General features: G+C 33.1%; 1 protein-coding gene across 2 annotated transcripts in view; it reads right to left on the reverse strand.

The window, feature by feature from the left end:
* The window catches only part of LOC126889415 (39S ribosomal protein L1, mitochondrial), a 33,461-nt gene extending 14,468 nt beyond the window's left edge, over nt 1-18,993 (reverse strand). Inside the window, exons 1-3 of one of the 2 annotated variants that reach the window (XM_050657705.1) lie at nt 18,830-18,993; nt 9,039-9,231; nt 8,726-8,939 (exon numbers count right to left, since the gene is read on the reverse strand). In XM_050657705.1, coding sequence (XP_050513662.1) covers nt 8,726-8,939; nt 9,039-9,231; nt 18,830-18,848 — 426 coding nt within the window. In that variant the 5' untranslated portion in view covers nt 18,849-18,993. Of the gene's footprint in view, nt 1-8,725; nt 8,940-9,038; nt 9,232-15,951; nt 16,380-18,829 lie in introns of those variants that run through there. The other variant, XM_050657704.1, reaches the window with a different exon arrangement.
* Between the last annotated feature and the right edge of the window lie 1,418 nt (nt 18,994-20,411).

Here is a 20,411-nt window from a genome sequence, read left to right on the forward strand (position 1 = left end):
TAAACTTTGAAGGCATTTTCCCTACATTCACACTAAAATTCAAAATTTAAAAGAAATCCTTCATGCTGTTGTAAACTTTTCATTGCCAAAGATCATAATAACATCAAGTGACAATAACTGTTTTGCAAAAATAATTTTTTAAGATTGAGATTGTTAATAATAAATTCAAATGTTAAACAAAGGTGATAATAAATACATTTTACTGAATCCGTTGCTAAGCACAAACCATCCCTTTGCAAATAATCATAGTAACCTGCTCCAGTTGTCTCTCCTTTACTGCAAAAAACAAGCTGTTTGAACTAGAATCATATTAATAACAAACCTTTTAAAGCTCTTTATAATTTGTAGCACGAAACATTGTAAAAATTTTCAGTTTCTCTGTAAATATGGTGAATATTGTATACAAAAAAATGAGAACTGACAGACTTAACCGGTCTACCATTAGATGTTGCCAAGTTTCAACTTCATGGCTTGTTAAGTAAAGGTGTCTGTGATATAATGTAAAATATATATATTGATGGGAGACCTTAATGCAAGAACTGGAAGAAAGAACAGTATCGAAATAGTAGGCCCATTTCGAGAAAATATCTTTAATCAGAATGTAACAAGACAAGACTAATTGACCTATGTGACATGTGACCACTATCTGTTAAGAATATGTACGGGTTTCTTTAGACATAAAGATAAAGACATCATCATCATTCTCTTTGCCTTATGCCTTATCCCTATGCAGGGTCGGCTTCCCTAATTGCATTTCTCCACACACTTCTATCTTGGGTCATATCAATGTTAATCCCCTTTACCAACATGTCCTGCCTTATCGTCGTCCCCAGGTCTTCTTTGGTCTTCCTCTCCTACTCCTTCCAGGAATCTGCACTTCAGCTATTCTTCGTATTGGGTGATTAACGTCTCGACGTTGAACATGACCAAACCATCTTAACCTATGCTCTCTCATTTTGGCACCAATTGGTGTCACACCTAGACTCCCCTAATATACTCATTTCTAATTTTATCCCTCTTTGTCACTCCACTCATCCATCTAAGTATCCTCATTTCCGCCACATGCATTGGTTGTTCCTCTTTCTTTTTCACTGCCTAACATTCAGTTCCGTACATCATAGCCGGTCTTATGGCTGTTTTATAGAATTTTCCCTTCAGCTTCATTGGAATTGTCACTCCACTCATCCATCTAAGCATTCTTATTTCCGCCACATGCATTGGTTGATCCTCTTTATTTTTCACTGCCCAACATTCAGTTCCGTACATCATATCTGGTCTTATGGCTGTTTTACAGAATTTTCCCTTCAGCTTCATTGGAATTTTTCTGTCACACAATACACCACTCGCTTCTTTCCACTTCATCCATCCAGCCCGCATGCATCTCCATCTATTTCTCCATTACTCTGTAATACCGATCCTAGGTACTTAAAACTATTGCTTTTCACAATCATTTCACCATTCAAAGATACCATTTTATTTGTAGTAACTCCATCTTTAAATGAACATTCCAAATACTCTGTTTTTGTCCTACTAAGTTTTAAACTTTTTTCCTCCAGAGTTTGTCTCCACTGTTCCAGTTTTTGTTTTAAGTCTCTTTTACTATTTAATATTAACACTACATCATTAGCATACATTAGGCACCATGGAATGCTACCCTGTAGTGTCGCTGTTATCTGGTCCAAAACTAATGAGAATAAATAAGCACTAAGCACCGAGCCTTGGTGCAGTCCTACTTTTACCTGAAATTTATCAGTCTCTCCCACACCTGTCCTAACACTAGTCATTACTCCCTCATACATATCTCTCACAATCTTTACATATTCGCCAGGGACTCCTTTCTTATTGAGTGCCCACTACAGAATCTCTATCATATGCTTTCTCAAGATCAATGAATACCATATGAGCGTTGGTCTCTTTATTCCTGTATTTTTCCATCAGTTGCCTTACAATGAAAATTGCATCTGTTGTTGATCTGCCCCGCATAAAGCCAAATTGATTATAATTATCGGATATTTCGGTTTCTTCACGTATCGTCTATCAATTACTCTCTCCCATATTTTCATGGTGTGGCTAAGTAGTTTTATAGCCCTGTAGTTTGTACAGTGTTGTATGTCTCCCTTGTTTTTGTAGACAGGTACTAATATACTGCTTCTCCATTCGTCTGGCATTTGTCCAACTTCCATAATTCTATTAAATAGACCTGCTAGCCAACTTATTCCTGTCTTTCCCAATGCTCTCCATAGTTCCCTAGGAATATCAACTGGTCCGACTGCTTTTCCTTTCTTTATTTTTTTGAAGCGCTTGAGCCACTTCCTCGTTTGTTATTCTGGTAACCATTGCTGTTACTGTCTCCGTTAACTCCACAGGCTGTCTGTCAAATTCTTCATTTGATAAACTGTCAAAATACTTTCTCCATCACTTTTTGAGATCTATATCTATGTATATTTATATACTGATAATATATTTTGTATACAAAAGCTCATAGAAAACGCAATAGCATTCAATGCTGACTTGCACATATCTGAAAGGCCTATGATAATGTCCCAGTCAACAGCCTGTGGAAAGTAATGGAAAATCACGGAGTAGACAACACCTACATAAATGCCATAAAATCATTGTACCGGGTGGTCCAATAAGCCGATCTCTCGGCTGTAAATCAGAAACTATTCATGTTACAACTTTAGAAGAAAAAATTCCTTAGTAAAAGTGGCCAAGAGAAATCGCTGGAAATAACTTTCCTGGGTTAACCGCTAGGGGGCGTAACCTGTGAAGAAAAATTTGAAAACCAGTTTTTTGTGAAATATGCCCAATTATACCAAGTGTTAAATAAGTAAACTAGAAAGAGGCCTAAATTCTGCACAAAGTTGTTCAAGTACTTTTTTTTGATTTTTTCAAATAAAGGGTGGGGGAGAGTGGGAAAGTATTTGTGGATAAATACCTATAACTTTGGTTTGGATCAACCGATTTTAACGAAATTAGTGTCATTAGAAAGAGTGTGGATGATTTAATTTACATCTACTATAAAACAATTGCATTTAGTTTTAATTGTCATGGGTAAAAGGCACTTTCGAATAGAAAAAATTTGTTTTTCTTCAAAATGTTTAATAGAAACATATATTTATTGTAAATTATAATGGAACTGGATTAAATTCGTAACAAAATGGCGCAAACCGCATGTTGATAGCTTTTGTCGAACTCGAGATATGAATAAAAACGCATAAACATAAGTAAGTATAGTATTGACTCGCCCTTTATTATAACTTAAAATTAAATATGTGAAAAAAAGATCATACAAATATCTCGATCATTAAAACTTAATGTCCAATTAAATGTTCAAATTGTTTTCCATCGTTATCCACACAAAGATGTAATCTTTCGCTCGTAGACATAACAGCTGCTTCAATCTCAGCTGTTGATATACTATTTATTGCGTTTATAATGCGCTGTTTCATGTCGTCTCGCGTGGTTGGTCGAGTTTGGTACACTAAGTCCTTCAATCTTCCCCACAGATAAAAGTCCAGACATGTTAAGTCTGGAGATCTAGCTGGCCATGAAAATATACTTCCCCTTCCAATCCATTTATTTGGATAACTTGCATACAAATAATCTTGAACTCGTCTGGAAAAGTGCGCAGGACACCCGTCATGTTGTAATATAGTATTTTTACTACAAAAACGTTATTACGTAGGTCAAAATTTTTGACGTAAGAGAACTGTCAAAACATTAGAATGTGACTTTTCATTATTGCCGTGTTTATAATAAACATAGCAATAATGAAAAGTCACATTCTAATGTTTTGACAGTTCTCTTACGTCAAAAATTTTGACCTACGTAATAACGTTTTTGTAGTAAAAATACTATATCATATCTCTTCTTGTTTGTAAGGAAATATCTTCCAATAAAACAGGCAACTGATTTTCCAGAAAATCAAAATATGTTTCTCCATTTAAAGTTCTATCAAAGAAATATGGACCTACGATCTTTCCATCAACTATACCACACCAAACATTAAGACTCCATCTACCTTGAAGCTGCACCTCCTGTATCCAGTGCGGATTTTCTTCAGCCCAATAATGCATATTATGCAGATTAACACCACCCGCACTATTAAACGTAGCCTCGTCTGTCCACAAAATCTTTGACATGATATGCGGTTGTTCTTCTAGCAGACCTAACATCCAATTGCAGTAATCCAGCCTTGCATCAAAATCTCTCTCATGTAAAGCTTGCGGTGGAGAACTACATGATAAGGATGCAGTCTAAAAAACAGAACAATAAATATTGGTGAAAAAGAAACCACTATATTAACTAAAACTCAAAAAATCTTGAAAAATCCACAATTGTTTCACAAGATAAATCGTACATAAATATTTTTAAGAAACGGATAAAAGGATAAAAGCGCCGTGTTGCCGTTTTTATCGGAATATTAAAATAACAGTTGAATCTAAAGTTTAAAGGGAATTCCAAGTTTCTGACCTAAACGTTCACTTTATAATATGAAAAACCAACCTGTGATGTTTTAAAATCCTTAGAACAGTAGTTTTGGGTATGTTTAATTCTATAGAGATTTGCCGACTACTTATATGTGGATTCTGTTGAATTAAAGCAAGAAAATTGATTGAATTATCTTCGGTCATACCTCTACTACGTCGTTTAAAACAAGGACGATGAAAACTACCAGTTTCTCTTAATCTTCTTGCCTTTCTTTCAAATACTTGTTTGCCATAATGTCTCCTGTCAGGATATCTTACAGAATATATACGTGAGGCAATAGCGGCATTTTGGTGACATTCGAAATAAACTGCAATCATATCATACAATTCTGCATTTGATATACTCATCACGAATTATTAGTATTGATAATTAATTACTAATATTACCAATGTTAATATCTATTGAAAAAAGTGCAATCTTCAATTCGAATTATAATATAACACTTCTTAACAATGTTTTGACTGCTGTCAATAAATAAACACTATGAACTCCCCGTCACATTCATTGTCGTAGCCTACTTAGTTTCGAAAAAACTATTTTTAATCGTATGAAATAACAATGGTCAAAATAGGTATTACATTAAGATTCTTCTGTTATAAAAAAATTTGAAAGTACCTACTGACTTATTTTTTAATTTAAATTATAATACAGGGTGAGTCAATACTATACTTACTTATGTTTATGCGTTTTTATTCATATCTCGAGTTCGACAAAAGCTATCAACATGCGGTTTGCGCCATTTTGTTACGAATTTAATCCAGTTCCATTATAATTTACAATAAATAGGTGTTTCCATTAAACATTTTGAAGAACAAGAAATTTTAATTTTTTCTATTCGAAAGTACCCTCTACCTATGACAATTAAAACTAAATGCAATTATTTTATAGTAAATGTAAATTAATTCATCCACACTCTTTCTAATGACACTAATTTCGTTAAAATCGGTTGATCCAAACCAAAGTTATAGGTATTTATCCACAAATACTTTCCCACTCTCCCCCACCCTTTATTTCAAAAATTAAAAAAAAAGTACTTGAACAACTTTGTGCAGAATTTAGGCCTCTTTCTAGTTTACTTATTTAACACTTGGTATAATTGGGCATATTTCACAAAAAACTGGTTTTCAAATTTTTCTTCACAGGTTACGCCCCCTAGCGGTTAACCCAGGAAAGTTATTTCCAGCGATTTCTCTTGGCCACTTTTACTAAGGAATTTTTTCTTCTAAAGTTGTAACATGAATAGTTTCTGATATATAGCCGAGAGATCGGCTTATTGGACCACCCGGTACAAAGACAATGAATGTTGTAGAATAAAAGTCAGACAAAGCTACTCAGAACCATTCGATATTCAACAATCTACCTAAAGTCGATAAAGGACTTTGGCAAGGATACTGCCAAATGGATTTAATATATCTCACAATAAAACACTGAAAACTTTTGTTTTCTATACTTCCACAAAATTTATTATTTACAACTATGTGACTACAGCTGTTTCGGCAGAGTGAATTTCTCAAGTGATATAATTTACAATGTGTTTGCCTTTTTAAGTCTCTAACTGAAGAGGTTGAGGAGTGGAGAGCTGTTTGTCTCGAGTTGGTCATTCAGAATTATATCTGTATTTTTCAGTTTATTAATTTCCATAGATTCTAAAAAAGATAGCTTAAGGCCTTTATTTTGGATATGCAGAATTTGAAACTCTTCATTGAAAGAATGATTATGATCTAGAAGGTGAAGGGCGTATGTAGAAGTGTCTGTTTTTCTATTGTTGAGAGCCCTTTTATGTTCTGCTATATACTAATGCTATATCTAATATACTAATGGATCACCATTGGTAATCACCATAATGGATCACGACAACTATATCCTTAGCATTTTGTTTGCTGATGATCAAATTATTTTAGCAGAAGACAAAGACAGCATCATCTACATGATAAAAAAGCTGGAAGAAGAATTTGGAAGCTGAGGTTTGGAAATTAATTATGATACAATGCAATACACGGTCACATTGGAACACTGTAGAAGACGTAGAGGTGAATAACAACTCAATAAAACAAACAAATGAATAGAAATACTTGTGGCTAACTTTAACAAATACAGGATCAGATGAAACAGATATAGTAAATAAAATAACTAAGGAAAAGACAATAACACAACAATTACTCGAATGGAATGTCGATATTACAAGCAAAACCAAACACCAAATATTTAAAACAATATTGTAGAAAGCTGCTCACTTGATGGCTCAGAGATGTGAGAGGCAAATAAAATAATGGAAAACAGAATAAATACAGTAAAACATCCGTTAACCGAAATAATTGGGGGAGACCGTTTCGGATAACAAGAATTTCAGTTAAAAATAACACTGTCTTTGTATTCTTTTTGTATCAAATTACATAGTATTGGAGAGATATAGCTGCAAAACATTGTTGTCAAAGGAAAACACAAAAGCAAATAGAAGATTTCTTTAAAAAAACACTCTAAGCATGTTAATTTTCCTTAATTTTATTGCTTTTTGAAGTTATACTTGCGCGTTGGGAGTAAATTTATATGTGCGCGAGATCATCAAAATCTTGGTGCCTGGCGCAGCTTAAACGTTGTACGTCCTCTGATTGGGTAATTACAATGACCTGTCAACAATTGTTCAATATGTCGGTTATTTTATTAATATGTCAATGGTTATGGGTAAACAAATTGTATGTAGTATATTAGTTTTTATTGTTGTGAGGACAGACACAGTTTATAATTGTAGTGACTTTTTAAACAGTTTTTAAAAGCAACAGGTACTTAATTTTAAATGTTTCAGTATTGTAATAAAAGATTAGGACCTACATACCTATTTGGAAAATGTAGGTACCTAGCTAGTAGGTAATGTTTTGATTTACATAATTTGATTACCAATACAATTTCTACCAATCTTCATATCTAATAAATTACTTTTTTAGTCTATATTTTGTTGTATTTGAATAGTTTAATTCCGCAAGAATCAAACTTATTTAATTAAACTAAGAGAATAAGCAACTGTCAAAAAAGTTTAAAATGTTTAGTTGCTATATCTTCCCACATCATTCAAATATCTCGCTAGCTAAGTTCTGCGTGCGGTGAGTTCAAAATCTAACAACCTTATAGACGCAGACTCAATTCCCAATGCAAATTTTTATTTATTTAATTTTTTTATACATTTTATGATTGTAAGTATATTTATTATATATATTTTTTAGAAAATACGTATTTAGTTAAAATTTTTGTCAACAATTATTGTTCAGAAATCATTTCTTTGTTTCATTTTTCAATGTGTTTGCGTGTGTTTTATTGTTTTATTTTTTTTAATTTTTGGTATTGTTTTAATAAAAATTTTTGGAAAGTAGTGAGTATTAAAAGTTTAATATTTAAATAAAATAAACTGTTTAAAGTATATTGCTTTCGTTGAAATCATATAATAGAAGTATAACTTCTTACGTGCGTACAAAGTACACACACATTCTTTTTTTAAATTTACTTTTTATTAACAAAATTATTGAAACTGTCAGCCATTTCGGCCAACTGTTTCGGTTAACGGAGGTTTTACTGTACAAAATGTAAATGTTTTGGAGAACAAAACTGTGTTGTGTTTGATGTGAGTCCATTAAGGAAAATCAGGACCGGCTTAACACATTGCGTGTGGATGTCTGATCCTAAGACTTACACTCTGAACAGACAAAAAAAGACACATATTAAAAATGTGTATAATCAATGGCATACATGGGCGCCGTCTGCACATTGGTGAAGACATTATGTGGCACATGTATGCCATTCGCACGTAACGTGTTAAAACAACAGTTTTAATTCCCTCCCCCAATAGTTTGGTTTGATCCCCTGGTATGACCTTACTCTCTCAATATACAGTGACGAGTGAGCAAATAACCAACAAAATAGCGTAGCGTAGCTTGTCACACTGACAGTTGCCAAACTCCTCTGATACATCTAAAGGTGGGTAACTATCAATATACTTAATGTAAATTTATAGGTTTCTATTGATAATTTCCCACCTCTTCTAGTTTCATCTCTTTTTAATTCACAACATATTATGCTTTCTGTCTTTTGCATTATTTTGCTGGTTCTTAGTACACTCATCACTGTATGTATAGGCATTCAGGAGGTGATATTTAAGTGTTTTTTAAGCGGTTGGATCATCTTGTGCAAGTAAATCATAAGGATATATTTACTTTTTCTTCATAATTTTTATTTAACTTACCTTCTTTTCACCCTCCATATTTAATTCTACAGTGACATGTAAATCTGTTTCAGGTCTATTATACATTTCAGGGTGATGAGTTTCTCTATGAGCTTTAACAGCCTCTTGGAAAGGATACACAACCCATTTATAGTATTTACAAACAAACACATCATCTACTGGATCTCTCATTCCCGAATCATCAAATTTTAGTTTGGGCCGACTAGCTAGGAACCTAGAAAATTCAGCAAGAAGTATTAGTTGTTTTTAATTTGGATACAGTATTTTTTTATTCTTCAGAATGTTGCTACTATGGCAACAAACACATACTTACTTCTCTCTATTTCTTTGATTATGTGGTATAAATCCAACTTTTTGGATTTCTACTTTTACTTTAGCCTTCTTCTTACGATCTCTGGTTCCTTTCCTAGCTGCATAGCACCTGGCTTGTATTATATTTAAAGATTCAGGGGCTGATCTGATTACATTGTTTTGTAGAGTCTGAAAAACGGTAGTCTGGAAGGTACCTAAAATAGAAAAAATCACAGTATTTTTTTTTTCATAACTCCACAACTGATCGTAACAAGCAGCTCCAACCATAAGACAAAAATTAAGTTGAGGTTGAGAGTATGAAATATGTGAATAGATTATCGGTATCAGTTAATATACAATTAATATAGTTAGTTATTCCGGTTAGAAAATAATAAAATACTAATTCATGAAAAGGATGTCAAAAAGAGATGGAGAAAGTATTTTGACAGTTTATTAAATAAAGAATTTGACAGACAGCCTGTGGAGTTAACAGAGACAGTAACAGCAAATAGTTCAAAAAATAAAGAAAGGAAAAGCAGTCGGACCAGATGATATTCCTGCGGAAGTATGGAGAGCATTGGGAGAGACAGGAATAAGTTGACAAGCAGGTCTATTTAATAGAATTATGGAAGTTGGACAAATGCCAGACGAATGGAGAAGCAGTATATTAGTACCTGTCTACAAAAACAAGGGAGGCATACAACAATGTACAAACTACAGGGCTATAAAACTACTTAGCCACACCATGAAAATATGGGAGAGAAAAATTGATAGACGGATACGTGAAGAACCGAAATATCCGATAATCAATTTGGCTTTATGCAGGGCAGATCAACAACAGATGCAATTCTCATTATAAGGCAACTGATGGAAAAATACAGGAATAAAGAGACCAACGCTCATATGGAATTCATTGATCTTGAGAAAGCATAAGATAGAAAATCCTCGAGAGATTCTGTGGTGGGCACTCAATAAGAAAGGAGTCCCTGGCGAATATGTAAAGATTGTGAGAGATATGTATGAGGGAGTAACGACTAGTGTTAGGACAGGTGTGGGAGAGACTGATAAATTTCAGGTGAAAGTAGGATTGCACCAAGGCTTGGTGCTTAGTCCTTATTTATTCTCATTAGTTTTGGACCAGATAACAGCGAAACTACAGGGAAGCATTCCATGGTGCCTAATGTATGCTTATGATGCAGTGTTAATAGGAAATAGTGAAAGAGACTTAGAACAAAAACTGGAACAGTGGAGACAAGCTCTGGAGGAAAAAGGTTTAAAACTTAGTAGAACAAAAACAGAGTATTTGGAATGTTCATTTAAAGATGGAGTCACTACAAATAAAATGGTATCTTTGGATGGTGAAATGATTGTGAAAAGCAATAGTTTTAAGTACCTAGAATCGGTATTACAAAGTAATGGAGAAATAGATGGAGATGCATGCAGTAGAATTAGGGCTGGATGGATGAAGTGGAAAGAAGCGAGTGGTGTGTTGTGTGACAGAAAAATTCAAATGAAGCTGAAGGGAAAATTCTATAAAACAGCCATAAGATAGGCTGAATATGTACGGAACTGAATGTTGGGCAGTGAAAAAGAAAGAGGAACAACGAATGCATGTGGCGGAAATGAGAATGCTTAGATGGATGAGTGGAGTGACAAAGAAGGATAAAATTAGAAATGAGTATATTAGGGGAAGTCTAGGTGTGGCACCAATTGATGCCAAAATGAGAGAGCATAAGTTAAGATGGTTTGGTGATGTTCAATGTCGAGATTCACCCAATACGAATAATAGCTGAGAAGTGCAGATTCCTGGAAGGAGTAGGAAAGGAAGACCAAAGAAGACCTGGGGGGAGATGATAAGGCAGGATATGTTGGTAAAGGGGATTAACATTGATATGACCCAAGATAGAATTGTGTGGAGAAATGCAATTTTAGGGAAGCCGACCCCGCATAGGGATAAGGCAAAGAGAATGATGATGATGATAGTTAGTTATTCCGGTATGATTGGAAGCGTTTGAGATGTGGCTATACAGGAGAATACTTAAAATCTAGTGGACTTACCAAGTCCACAAATGAGGAGGTCATCAGAAGAATGAAGAAGAACCGGGAGGTACTGACCATCATCGATTCTCGAAAGTTACAATACTTTGGGCCCATTAAGTATGTGAAATTAATCCAGATATGCCATCCTGCAAGGAAAAATATTTGGAAAACGAGGCCAGGAAGAGGAACATCCTGGTTGAAGAACCTTGGATCTTGGTTCAACACAACATATGTGCAGCACTTCCACACTGCTGTAGATGAGATAAAGACTACCAAGGTGATCGCCAACATTCGCCATGGATAGGCACATCCAGAAGAAGAAATGTATCAAAAAAATTTGTACAATATTGATATGTATACTGCTCTTCTAAGTAAGAACGTTCTAACTAGCAATATTAGACTTTCGAGAAAAAGTCATATTTGTATTTAACCCTCTCATGCATTGAGTCCACTCCAGTGGACAGATTTTTTTAACTGAAAAAAATATATTTTAATTCTATGAAACTTGTGCAAAATGCAATAAATCCCTTTCAGTGGACTCTAATCAAGTAACTACTACCGCCATCTACAATATTTATTTTGAAAGTCAACGTTTATTTATGTTAGTATCTTCTATAAGTCACCTGACCGCGATGACCACCTTTGAATTGCCTGAAATAAGTGCCCGTAGTTTCTATGGAAAAGCAAAAAAAAAGGCAAGAAAATAATTTTCTTACAGAATTATGTATTTTACACAATTAGCCTTTGTTATAATTTCAAAATAATTGAAAACTCACTGAAAATATCACTTTGAAGTCATGTCTACTAGAGTGGACATCATGCAATATGTAACTTATAATTCCACTCTTGTGGTATATTTTATGAGCATAATTTTCAGAGTGGTAGTAGGTTTCTTGTTCACATATTTTTTGTTATTTTCTTGTCAAAGATTTATTATTTATTTAGGAATTTTCGAGGGCATTTTTTATGTACTTACCTATATTATTTTAGTGGAAATAAATAAATTTTATTTAATGGCATAATATTACTTAATGGGAAATTTTATTCTATTTCAGAAAGTACTTTAAAGACAATTTAGGGATGAAACACCTTTATGTTTACCATAAAATGAAGAATTTATAGGTTTATTTACATAATTTACAATAACGAAGAGACGTATTTGCTCGAACATGCAACGACTGAAGACCAAATTGTTGAAAGTGACTTAGAAGAAATACAGCCAGAAAACAGTGACGATGATATGAGTGAAGATGACATTCCATTAGCTCAGCGTATTTTGGCATTTTCATCAAAACATAAAAATCAAGAGAAAACCAAAAAAGGCTGAGAAAAATACTGGAAATGGTGCAATAATGACAGAATGTATGGGCCAGCAACTTTGCCACAGTTTAGAGGAACAGAAAATATTCATTTTCAAGGAAACAATCCCATCGATTACTTTTTATCGCTGTTCACCGCAGACATAATGGATGATATTGTCGTTCAGACCAATATATGCTGGCCAAAACAATCAAATAAATTTTGGTTTTACAAAATATGAGTTATACATCTGCAAAAAGGGTACACGACAATTTGACCGAAATCATTAGACCGAAAGCAGTAGACCGAACTCATTAGACCGAAAAGCACTTTACCGAAACCTCACTAGACCGAACTGCATTAGACCGAAATGGTAAATAAATTTAAAAAGTTTGCAGTAAATTATGTCAAGATTTTGTATATCTGTCTTTTTGTTTATTGTATTTTTTTTGTATTATTTTATATAGACTGTGTAAATTGTTACTCTGTACAGTCTGATATGTAATAATTTTTATCCGTTAAACAAATTAGTGAAGGTAAAAATAAATTAAGGGTAGGGTGACGTTTACACCATTTTAACTGTTTATAATAACCATCCAAATAACATTTAGTTGTAATTACATTAGTAGGGTGACGTTTACACCATTTTAACTGTTTATAATAACCATCCAAATAACATTTAGTTGTAATTACATTAGTCTTATCTCTTTTACTGCGACAAGTAAAAAAACTGCTTTTCGGTCTTCTGCTGTTCGGTCTAGTGAGGTTCGGTAAAGTGCTTTTCGGTCTAATGAGTTCGGTCTACTGCTTTCGGTCTAATGATTTCGGTCTCTTTACAGTAAACCTGCAAAAGGTGAAACAAGCCGCTGTGTCCATAGTGCTTTGAACATTTTCATACCCGTAACTCACACTTCCTACTAGTGACCACTAGAGTGGACGGCCTATTTTTTAGGTTTTAAGAAAAAATTTCATATTTTTACACTTACTATATTATTTTCTACTATTAATTTTTAATATATTGCAACAAAATAATTTTTCAAAGAAAAAATTTTTATTTCCATAAAATTATACATGAGAGGGTTAATGCGGTGCCATCCTCATTTTAAAAAGCAGACTGTTGCTTTTTTGCACATAAGTAGTTCATTAGGATTAAATTTTTTCTTCATTTACCGGCAATCACTAAAACAACTCGTTTGACATTTAATAGATAGAACTATTTCACTAAGTACTAATAATGTATAGGTATCTCTAGAACTATTAATTTTTCAGATAGGACTTTTGTAGTTTAAATATGAATGACAATTAAAATTTTACGGTTCTGCTAATAGTACGAAGTCTATCTCGGGGTGCAATCTACCTCAGATTCAGATTCGTTTATTCATGTCAATAACACAAGTGTTTAACACATGTCAAATAAAATTACACAAAGATTTGGACGCAATACAAATTAAAAAGATGCACAATACGACTAAGGGTATTAATAACATTAAATACTAACATTAAAATCACATTAAATTTGATTACATTAACAATGGACATTGCTTAAAGTCATAAAATCCTAAAATTTAAATGCAAGAAATTCCTCATTACTATAAAAAACATTTTCTAACAAAATATCTTTAATTGTACTCTTAAATTGATTTAATGGAAGACACTTTAAACTATCTGGAAGTTTGTTGAAAAATTTAATAGCCCAGTATCCTGGCCCAGTTTGACACCTCCTCAATCTCCAGTAGGCTGGCACGAGATGGTGTTTATATCGGGTGTCATGTTGGTGTATGTTCTCATGGGTTTCAAAGTGCGCCCCTCCCCTCTTGATAAACATTAGGTTCTCAAGTATATATAGAGATGGAACAGTGAGAATTCTTAGGGACCTATATGCTTGCCTACAATCATCCCTATACCAAAGACCAGCAAGAACTCTAACTGCCTTACGCTGCCAACCAAAGACTGTCAACATTTCTGCTGAATGACCCTAGACTAAAATGGCATAGGCTAGATGAGACTGAAAAATTGCATGGTACGCTGTTATTAAGACTTTATGTGAAACAGATGCCAGATTCCTGAGTACAAACAGATTTTTTGCTAGCTTTTTACTTAGACTGTTGATATGTTCACCCCATTGAAGCTTGGGATCTAATAATACACCCAGAAATCTGACACTGCTCATACCATCATTTACATTCTGTGTGTCTCTGAGAGAAAAAACAACTCTGTTGATTTTTGCTGCATTGAGCAGTAATCGGTTTACGCAAAACCATTCATTGGTCACTGACTGTGCAGACATAGAACCCTCAAGCGACTCCCCAAGTGTATCAGTTGTAAAAGACACTGTGGTGTCATCGGCGAAGAGTGTGTACTTTGCATTTGTGTTAATGCTCGTAAGGTCATTAATATAAATTAGAAAGAGAATGGGTCCCAGAACAGAGCCCTGGGGAACCCCAATATTAACAACACTCTTTCCCGATAACACCCCAGAGACCCTCACAACCTGTGTTCTGTTTTCTAAGTAAGATTGAACTAGTTTTACACTGTAAGGACAGAAGTTGTATTTTTGAGTTTTTGCAAGAGCATTCCATGATCTACACAGTCAAATGCCTTGCTCAAGTCACAAAACAGAACAGTATTAAACTGCAACCTATGAAAGGAGTCTACAATATGTGAGACCAAGTCCAGTATGCCAAGTACTGTGGATTTGTCCTTTCTAAAACCGAACTGAGAGTCTGAGAAATAGTTATTATTTTCAAAAAATGTGGTTATTTGTACTGCCATAGCTTTTTCAACAATTTTAGAGATTATTGGAAGCAGCGAAACAGGTCTATAGTTTTCTGGATTCTTATAAATTGGTGTAACAATTGCTTTTTTAAGGACTGACGGAAATTTATTTTCTTTAAAGCATAGATTTATTAGTTTAGTGAGTGGGCTTATAATATTTTTAATCATTTTAATAAGGTTAACATTAAATCCATATATATCATGGCTATTTTTATTCTTTAAGCTGTTTATTATATCCCTCGTTTGATTAAAGGTAATTTCAAGAAATGAAAAGGTGTTTGTATGATTGACATAATTAATTTTATTAATAAAGTTAATATTTAATTTTGGAATGTCTTTAACTATATTAGTGGCAATTTGGGAAAAATAATCATTGAACTGGTTTGGCGTGATCTTGTGATCTTCTAATGAAGACCCTGATTTTCCTCGATATTTGTTTATCATGTTCCACATGGTTTTCTGTGGATTTTTTGAATTTAATATTATTTGGTCATTTGACCTCACTTTGGCTTTCTTAATTTCATTTTTATATTGATTTCTGAATTGTTTAAGTATATGATGGTTATTATCATTTTTATGTTGCCTATAAAATTCTTCTAAAAATTTTAGATGTTCCCGCATTGCCTGTAGGTCATTTGTAAACCATGTGATTTTTTCAGATTGGTCTGATCTTACTCTATATTTTTTTTGTGAAAAAGATTCTAAAAAACAACTTTCAAGAATATTCATAAAGTGACAGAATTTTAATTCAACATCAGTGTTATCTTCATAGATAAAACCCCAGTTTACTTCCGATACTTTGTTGAAAAATATGTTCTTACCTTTTTCAGTTATAGGCCTAATAAGCATAGTTGTCTCAGTAAAACCTGTAACCTTTTTTTGAATCTCAAATTTGACAATCTGGCCTTTGTGATCTGAAAAACCAGTCTCAAAAACCTCAGCAGAGTACAGGGGCAATCCAGGATCCATGAAAATGTTATCAAGACACTTATTACCCCTTGTCGATTCATTTATAGTCTTGACTAGGTGAAAACCTTCAAGAACGCCTTGAAGTTTACGGGCACTTGCATTGTCAACAAGAAAGTCCACATTGAAGTCCCCAGCAACAAGGACTTGTTTATTTGGGCTTAATGTGCCTAGAACTCCTTCAAGAGAGTCCAAAAAGATGTCAAACGGGCCAGAGGGGCTATGGTATACTGCTAAAACTAACAAGTTAAAATCTTTTAGACATATACAACAATATTCTATACAAAAATCCATTATAAAAGTGTCATTATTAACAACATTAAAACATATAGTATTTTTGACGAAGATCGCAGAACCCCTTCCTCTATTTTGTGACCTTACCTGAAGGATTTGCACAAAATAATGAAATCCAAGAAAGCTCTTGTAGAAAAAAAATATTTATTCACAAGTAATAAACATTAAGGAGCAAAATAAATGTAAAATGAAATGAAAGTAAATCTACCAGGCCATTTTATTTGAAAAGAGGGGTTGATCTTTACACGTACCCTGGGAAAATATTACGGTGTTATTTGCATAATAGTAAAGAAACTAAATTTGCATAAAATTTATTATATATTCCTAGATAGTAGTAGATATAAATGTTTGTTAGTACTTAGCAATAAACATTTCACCTACAAAGGTGCCTTTCATTATTGTGTGCAAACCCTTCTGAGAAAAGATTATGTTGATTAGCACACATGTATACTGTACCAACAAAAACAACCTTTATAAAATGAATTATTCACATAAGTCAGAAGAATTATTATTTTAATTTTACAAATTAATACTTTGTCATATCAATTTACTATTTTAGCTGGGAATAAGCCACTAAATTGACTTATTCCCAACTAAAATAGCAAATTGATATGACAAATTAAATTATTATTATTAAGTCTTAATATGTAAAATTAAAATAAAATTCTTTGCTATATCTATCTATGCGATTTATGCATTTTATTCACTTCGTAAAGATTTTTTTGTCGGCATTGTAATATAATACAGCTTGATACACCGCCGCCTCGGTAGACCCACGCTAGAGTAGAAACACGACGATAGACAGCATACAATCTAGTAACATCAATTTTCTCATTAGATAAATGTATTTAAAAATAGAGGCAAAACTGTTACATATTTTATATTTCAATAAATCAACAAAAATTATCAGTACTTAGTAATTACATGAGAGCTCTAAAATTATCGATTTGAATCCCGAGCGACACTTTGACAGTTTTAATTTCACAACCCAAAGGGGAGTGAAATTACGTCAAAGTGTCACGAGGAAAAATCAAATCGATACAACAAAACTGTTTTATAAATCATTTTCACTAATATTTGATTGATATCTTCGCCCGAATATTTGCTAAACCTGTTTTTTGGTGTTCTCTGTGACAAGTTGTAAAACATTAATTCTCATTAATGTCACTGAATGTTCATTTTTTCGTATAAACGAAGACCATCTGACGTAATACTTGACGACAGAAAATTATCAAAAATTATTGCTGCAATTTTTATTTCTGTAGCTTTCTACTGGTCAGAATTATCTATGAATGGAATAATCACATCCAATTATTTTTCAAATATCTGTATGAGAAGTGATAGGGTATTCATATGACTTACAGTAATTTCCCACTATTTTCTATAGTCATATTATATTTCGTATAGCACTAGGTCAACATTAATTTCACCTGTTGAATGATTTCAACATGACTTACTTACCCAAAAAGTCCTATCTTCACAATTTTTTATGCTGATAGGACACAATAACTAAGTAGTTAGCATATAGGACGTTTATTCTAAGCACAACTAACAGCTGTTAGTTGTAGAAAGAACAAACAAATTTACGCTTTTGTACGATTTGAGGTGGCAGAAAGGACTTTCTGACTAAGCAATAAGATGATAAATGTCTAATAGTAGTGGAATAGTAGAATTATCAAGAAAAAGCAAAAATTGTAGATCAGACGTTTTCGCTAAGCAGGCAGTATAACACAAATAAGTTTATCCTAAGGGATCCAAAAAGTTATATAATTAGCACAGATACTGAAAAGTGAACACAGTGTAAATGTTTTTATTTAATAATTAGTGCATCCACCCTAGAAGGCTCATGGCTTGATTGACCATTCTCCTTCTTTTTTATTTTGGTCCTTATAAAAAGAGGTTCACACAATATCCTTTCTTTTGGGTTGATTTGACCATGCTTTCTTAATCCTTTTCCCACAGTTGTTCTTTTTTCTTTGATCTGTCCATCTTCTCATTGAACACTTGTTCATAATTTCTTTGAATACTTTTAGCGAATTATAAAGTAAAGAAAATGTATACTAAGCAATGAAGATAAGGAAAGTATACACAGAAGTAATAACACAATTGATAAGATACAGAAAAGATCAGATCACAAAGACATTCACGTGGAATTAATGCTGCTAGGGAAATAAAATTGAAAAAATGAAAATAACATGAATTAAAGGAGTTGAACAGTATCTCAGTTTTACAAATCTAAAACTTCTTGACTACTAGGTACTGTAAGATCAAAAATGTCATGTTTTAGGGAAAATTAGTAGGGTAGAAAGAACATTCTACATTTCTACAAGAAAAGTGGCAGAATGTTGTATATTAGTTATTAGTTATAGCTAAGTTAAATTGTTCAGTTAAGTTAAAAGTTCAACACAAATTTGAATATAGAATTATATGACTACTCACGTAAGGAGAGAAAATTCATGTTGTATTAATTTGTTACTATTATGTATTTTTTAATTATTAAAGAACTACCGTAACAAATAGTTGAGCAGGTTGAACATAACCTCATAAACATTCATAACCATAACCTCAAATAAGCTGGACGCTGGACGTCATGTTGGCCAGGGTTGCCAGGTCAGATCTGATTTCTTCAGCAATTTTGTTTTCAAAAAATCAGTAGCAATCAGTAGATTTTTTAAGCCATATGTATATAATACACTACAACCTGTGTTAACGGCCACCTGTACAAACAGCCAGTTTCTAAATAACGGCCAGTTTAAAAATTCTCCAAGCCAATTATAATGTAGATTCACTTATTTAATTTAACTGGTATCTACGGCCACATTGATAACGGACGCGGCCAAATAATCTCATATTTTTAAATCCTTCATAATACTTTTGTTATAAAATACTAAAATACTGTAAAAAACAACTTTACTGTAAAATAAGTTTATTTTGACGTAACATCCAATATATCGACTATTTATTATTTATAGAAATTTAGCTGAAGTGAAAGGAAAGAAGATAAATGCGTTGTTGGATGTTGGTTTGTACCTATATGAATGAGAAATAATCAGCGGTGTGATTCAGCCCTGTGATGGATGACCGAAGTTATCGTTAGCGTAAAGTTATCCTGTAGTTATGTTATAACCATCGAATTGGTGTGACGTATCATACTTAACTTAACTATTTGCGTTAATCAGTCGTGTGATGGATGATCGAAGTTAAGTTTAACGTTTGAGTTAAAGTTAAGATAACTCTCAGGAATAACGTGCCCATAACTATATACGCTCTGAGCTTCGCTGGTGTCGCTCCTAGCGGTTACTAATTCAACTTTCACCGGTAATTTTTAAATTTATTATTTAATTGTTAGCGCTTAATATTTACAACGCTAAAAAGTAATTAAATTGTAATAGATTTTTTTAAGATTTTGCTAATCATTTTGACGTTCTATTGATGAAATATTAATTTCTTACTTCGGATATTTTCACAATTATCATGTAGATGGCGCCAAGATTAATTTATAATTACATATTACACAACATTAAAAAACGCAAATTCAGTATTTAAAACGTAAGTATATTTAAGGTAAAAATATAAACCACAGCTTTGATCAACTAATATTTTTTATAATTAATGTTTTTAATTTTAATTTAAAATTAATCACTTTGACATTTATGTCAAATTTCCGGTAAACGTTTACAGACTTGTCACTACTGGCGCTCACGAATTTATAAATATCCCCTCTACGTACGAGCTCACAGCGTAAAATTTGGTGTGATGTATCGCTCGCAGTTATGAGATAATTATATCATCAAGGTTATATTAGAAAGAAGTTTTGAGGAACAAATTTTGAAGTAACAAAGAGAACCTTATGTACAAATAGTACAAGTTGGAGTGAGCGCGAGAGATTGTTCCGAATATACCCGTCGTCGGCTACGGCCGATGACCGAACAGCAAACAGCTGTTTGGGTTCCTTGGTGTTTCTAAGTTGCTTTCAAACGGTAGATAGAAACAGGGTTGCCAGATTGGTGTATTTTCCCAA

The sequence above is a fragment of the Diabrotica virgifera genome, chromosome 8 (assembly GCF_917563875.1).
Source record: "Diabrotica virgifera virgifera chromosome 8, PGI_DIABVI_V3a".
Lineage (NCBI taxonomy): Eukaryota > Metazoa > Arthropoda > Insecta > Coleoptera > Chrysomelidae > Diabrotica > Diabrotica virgifera.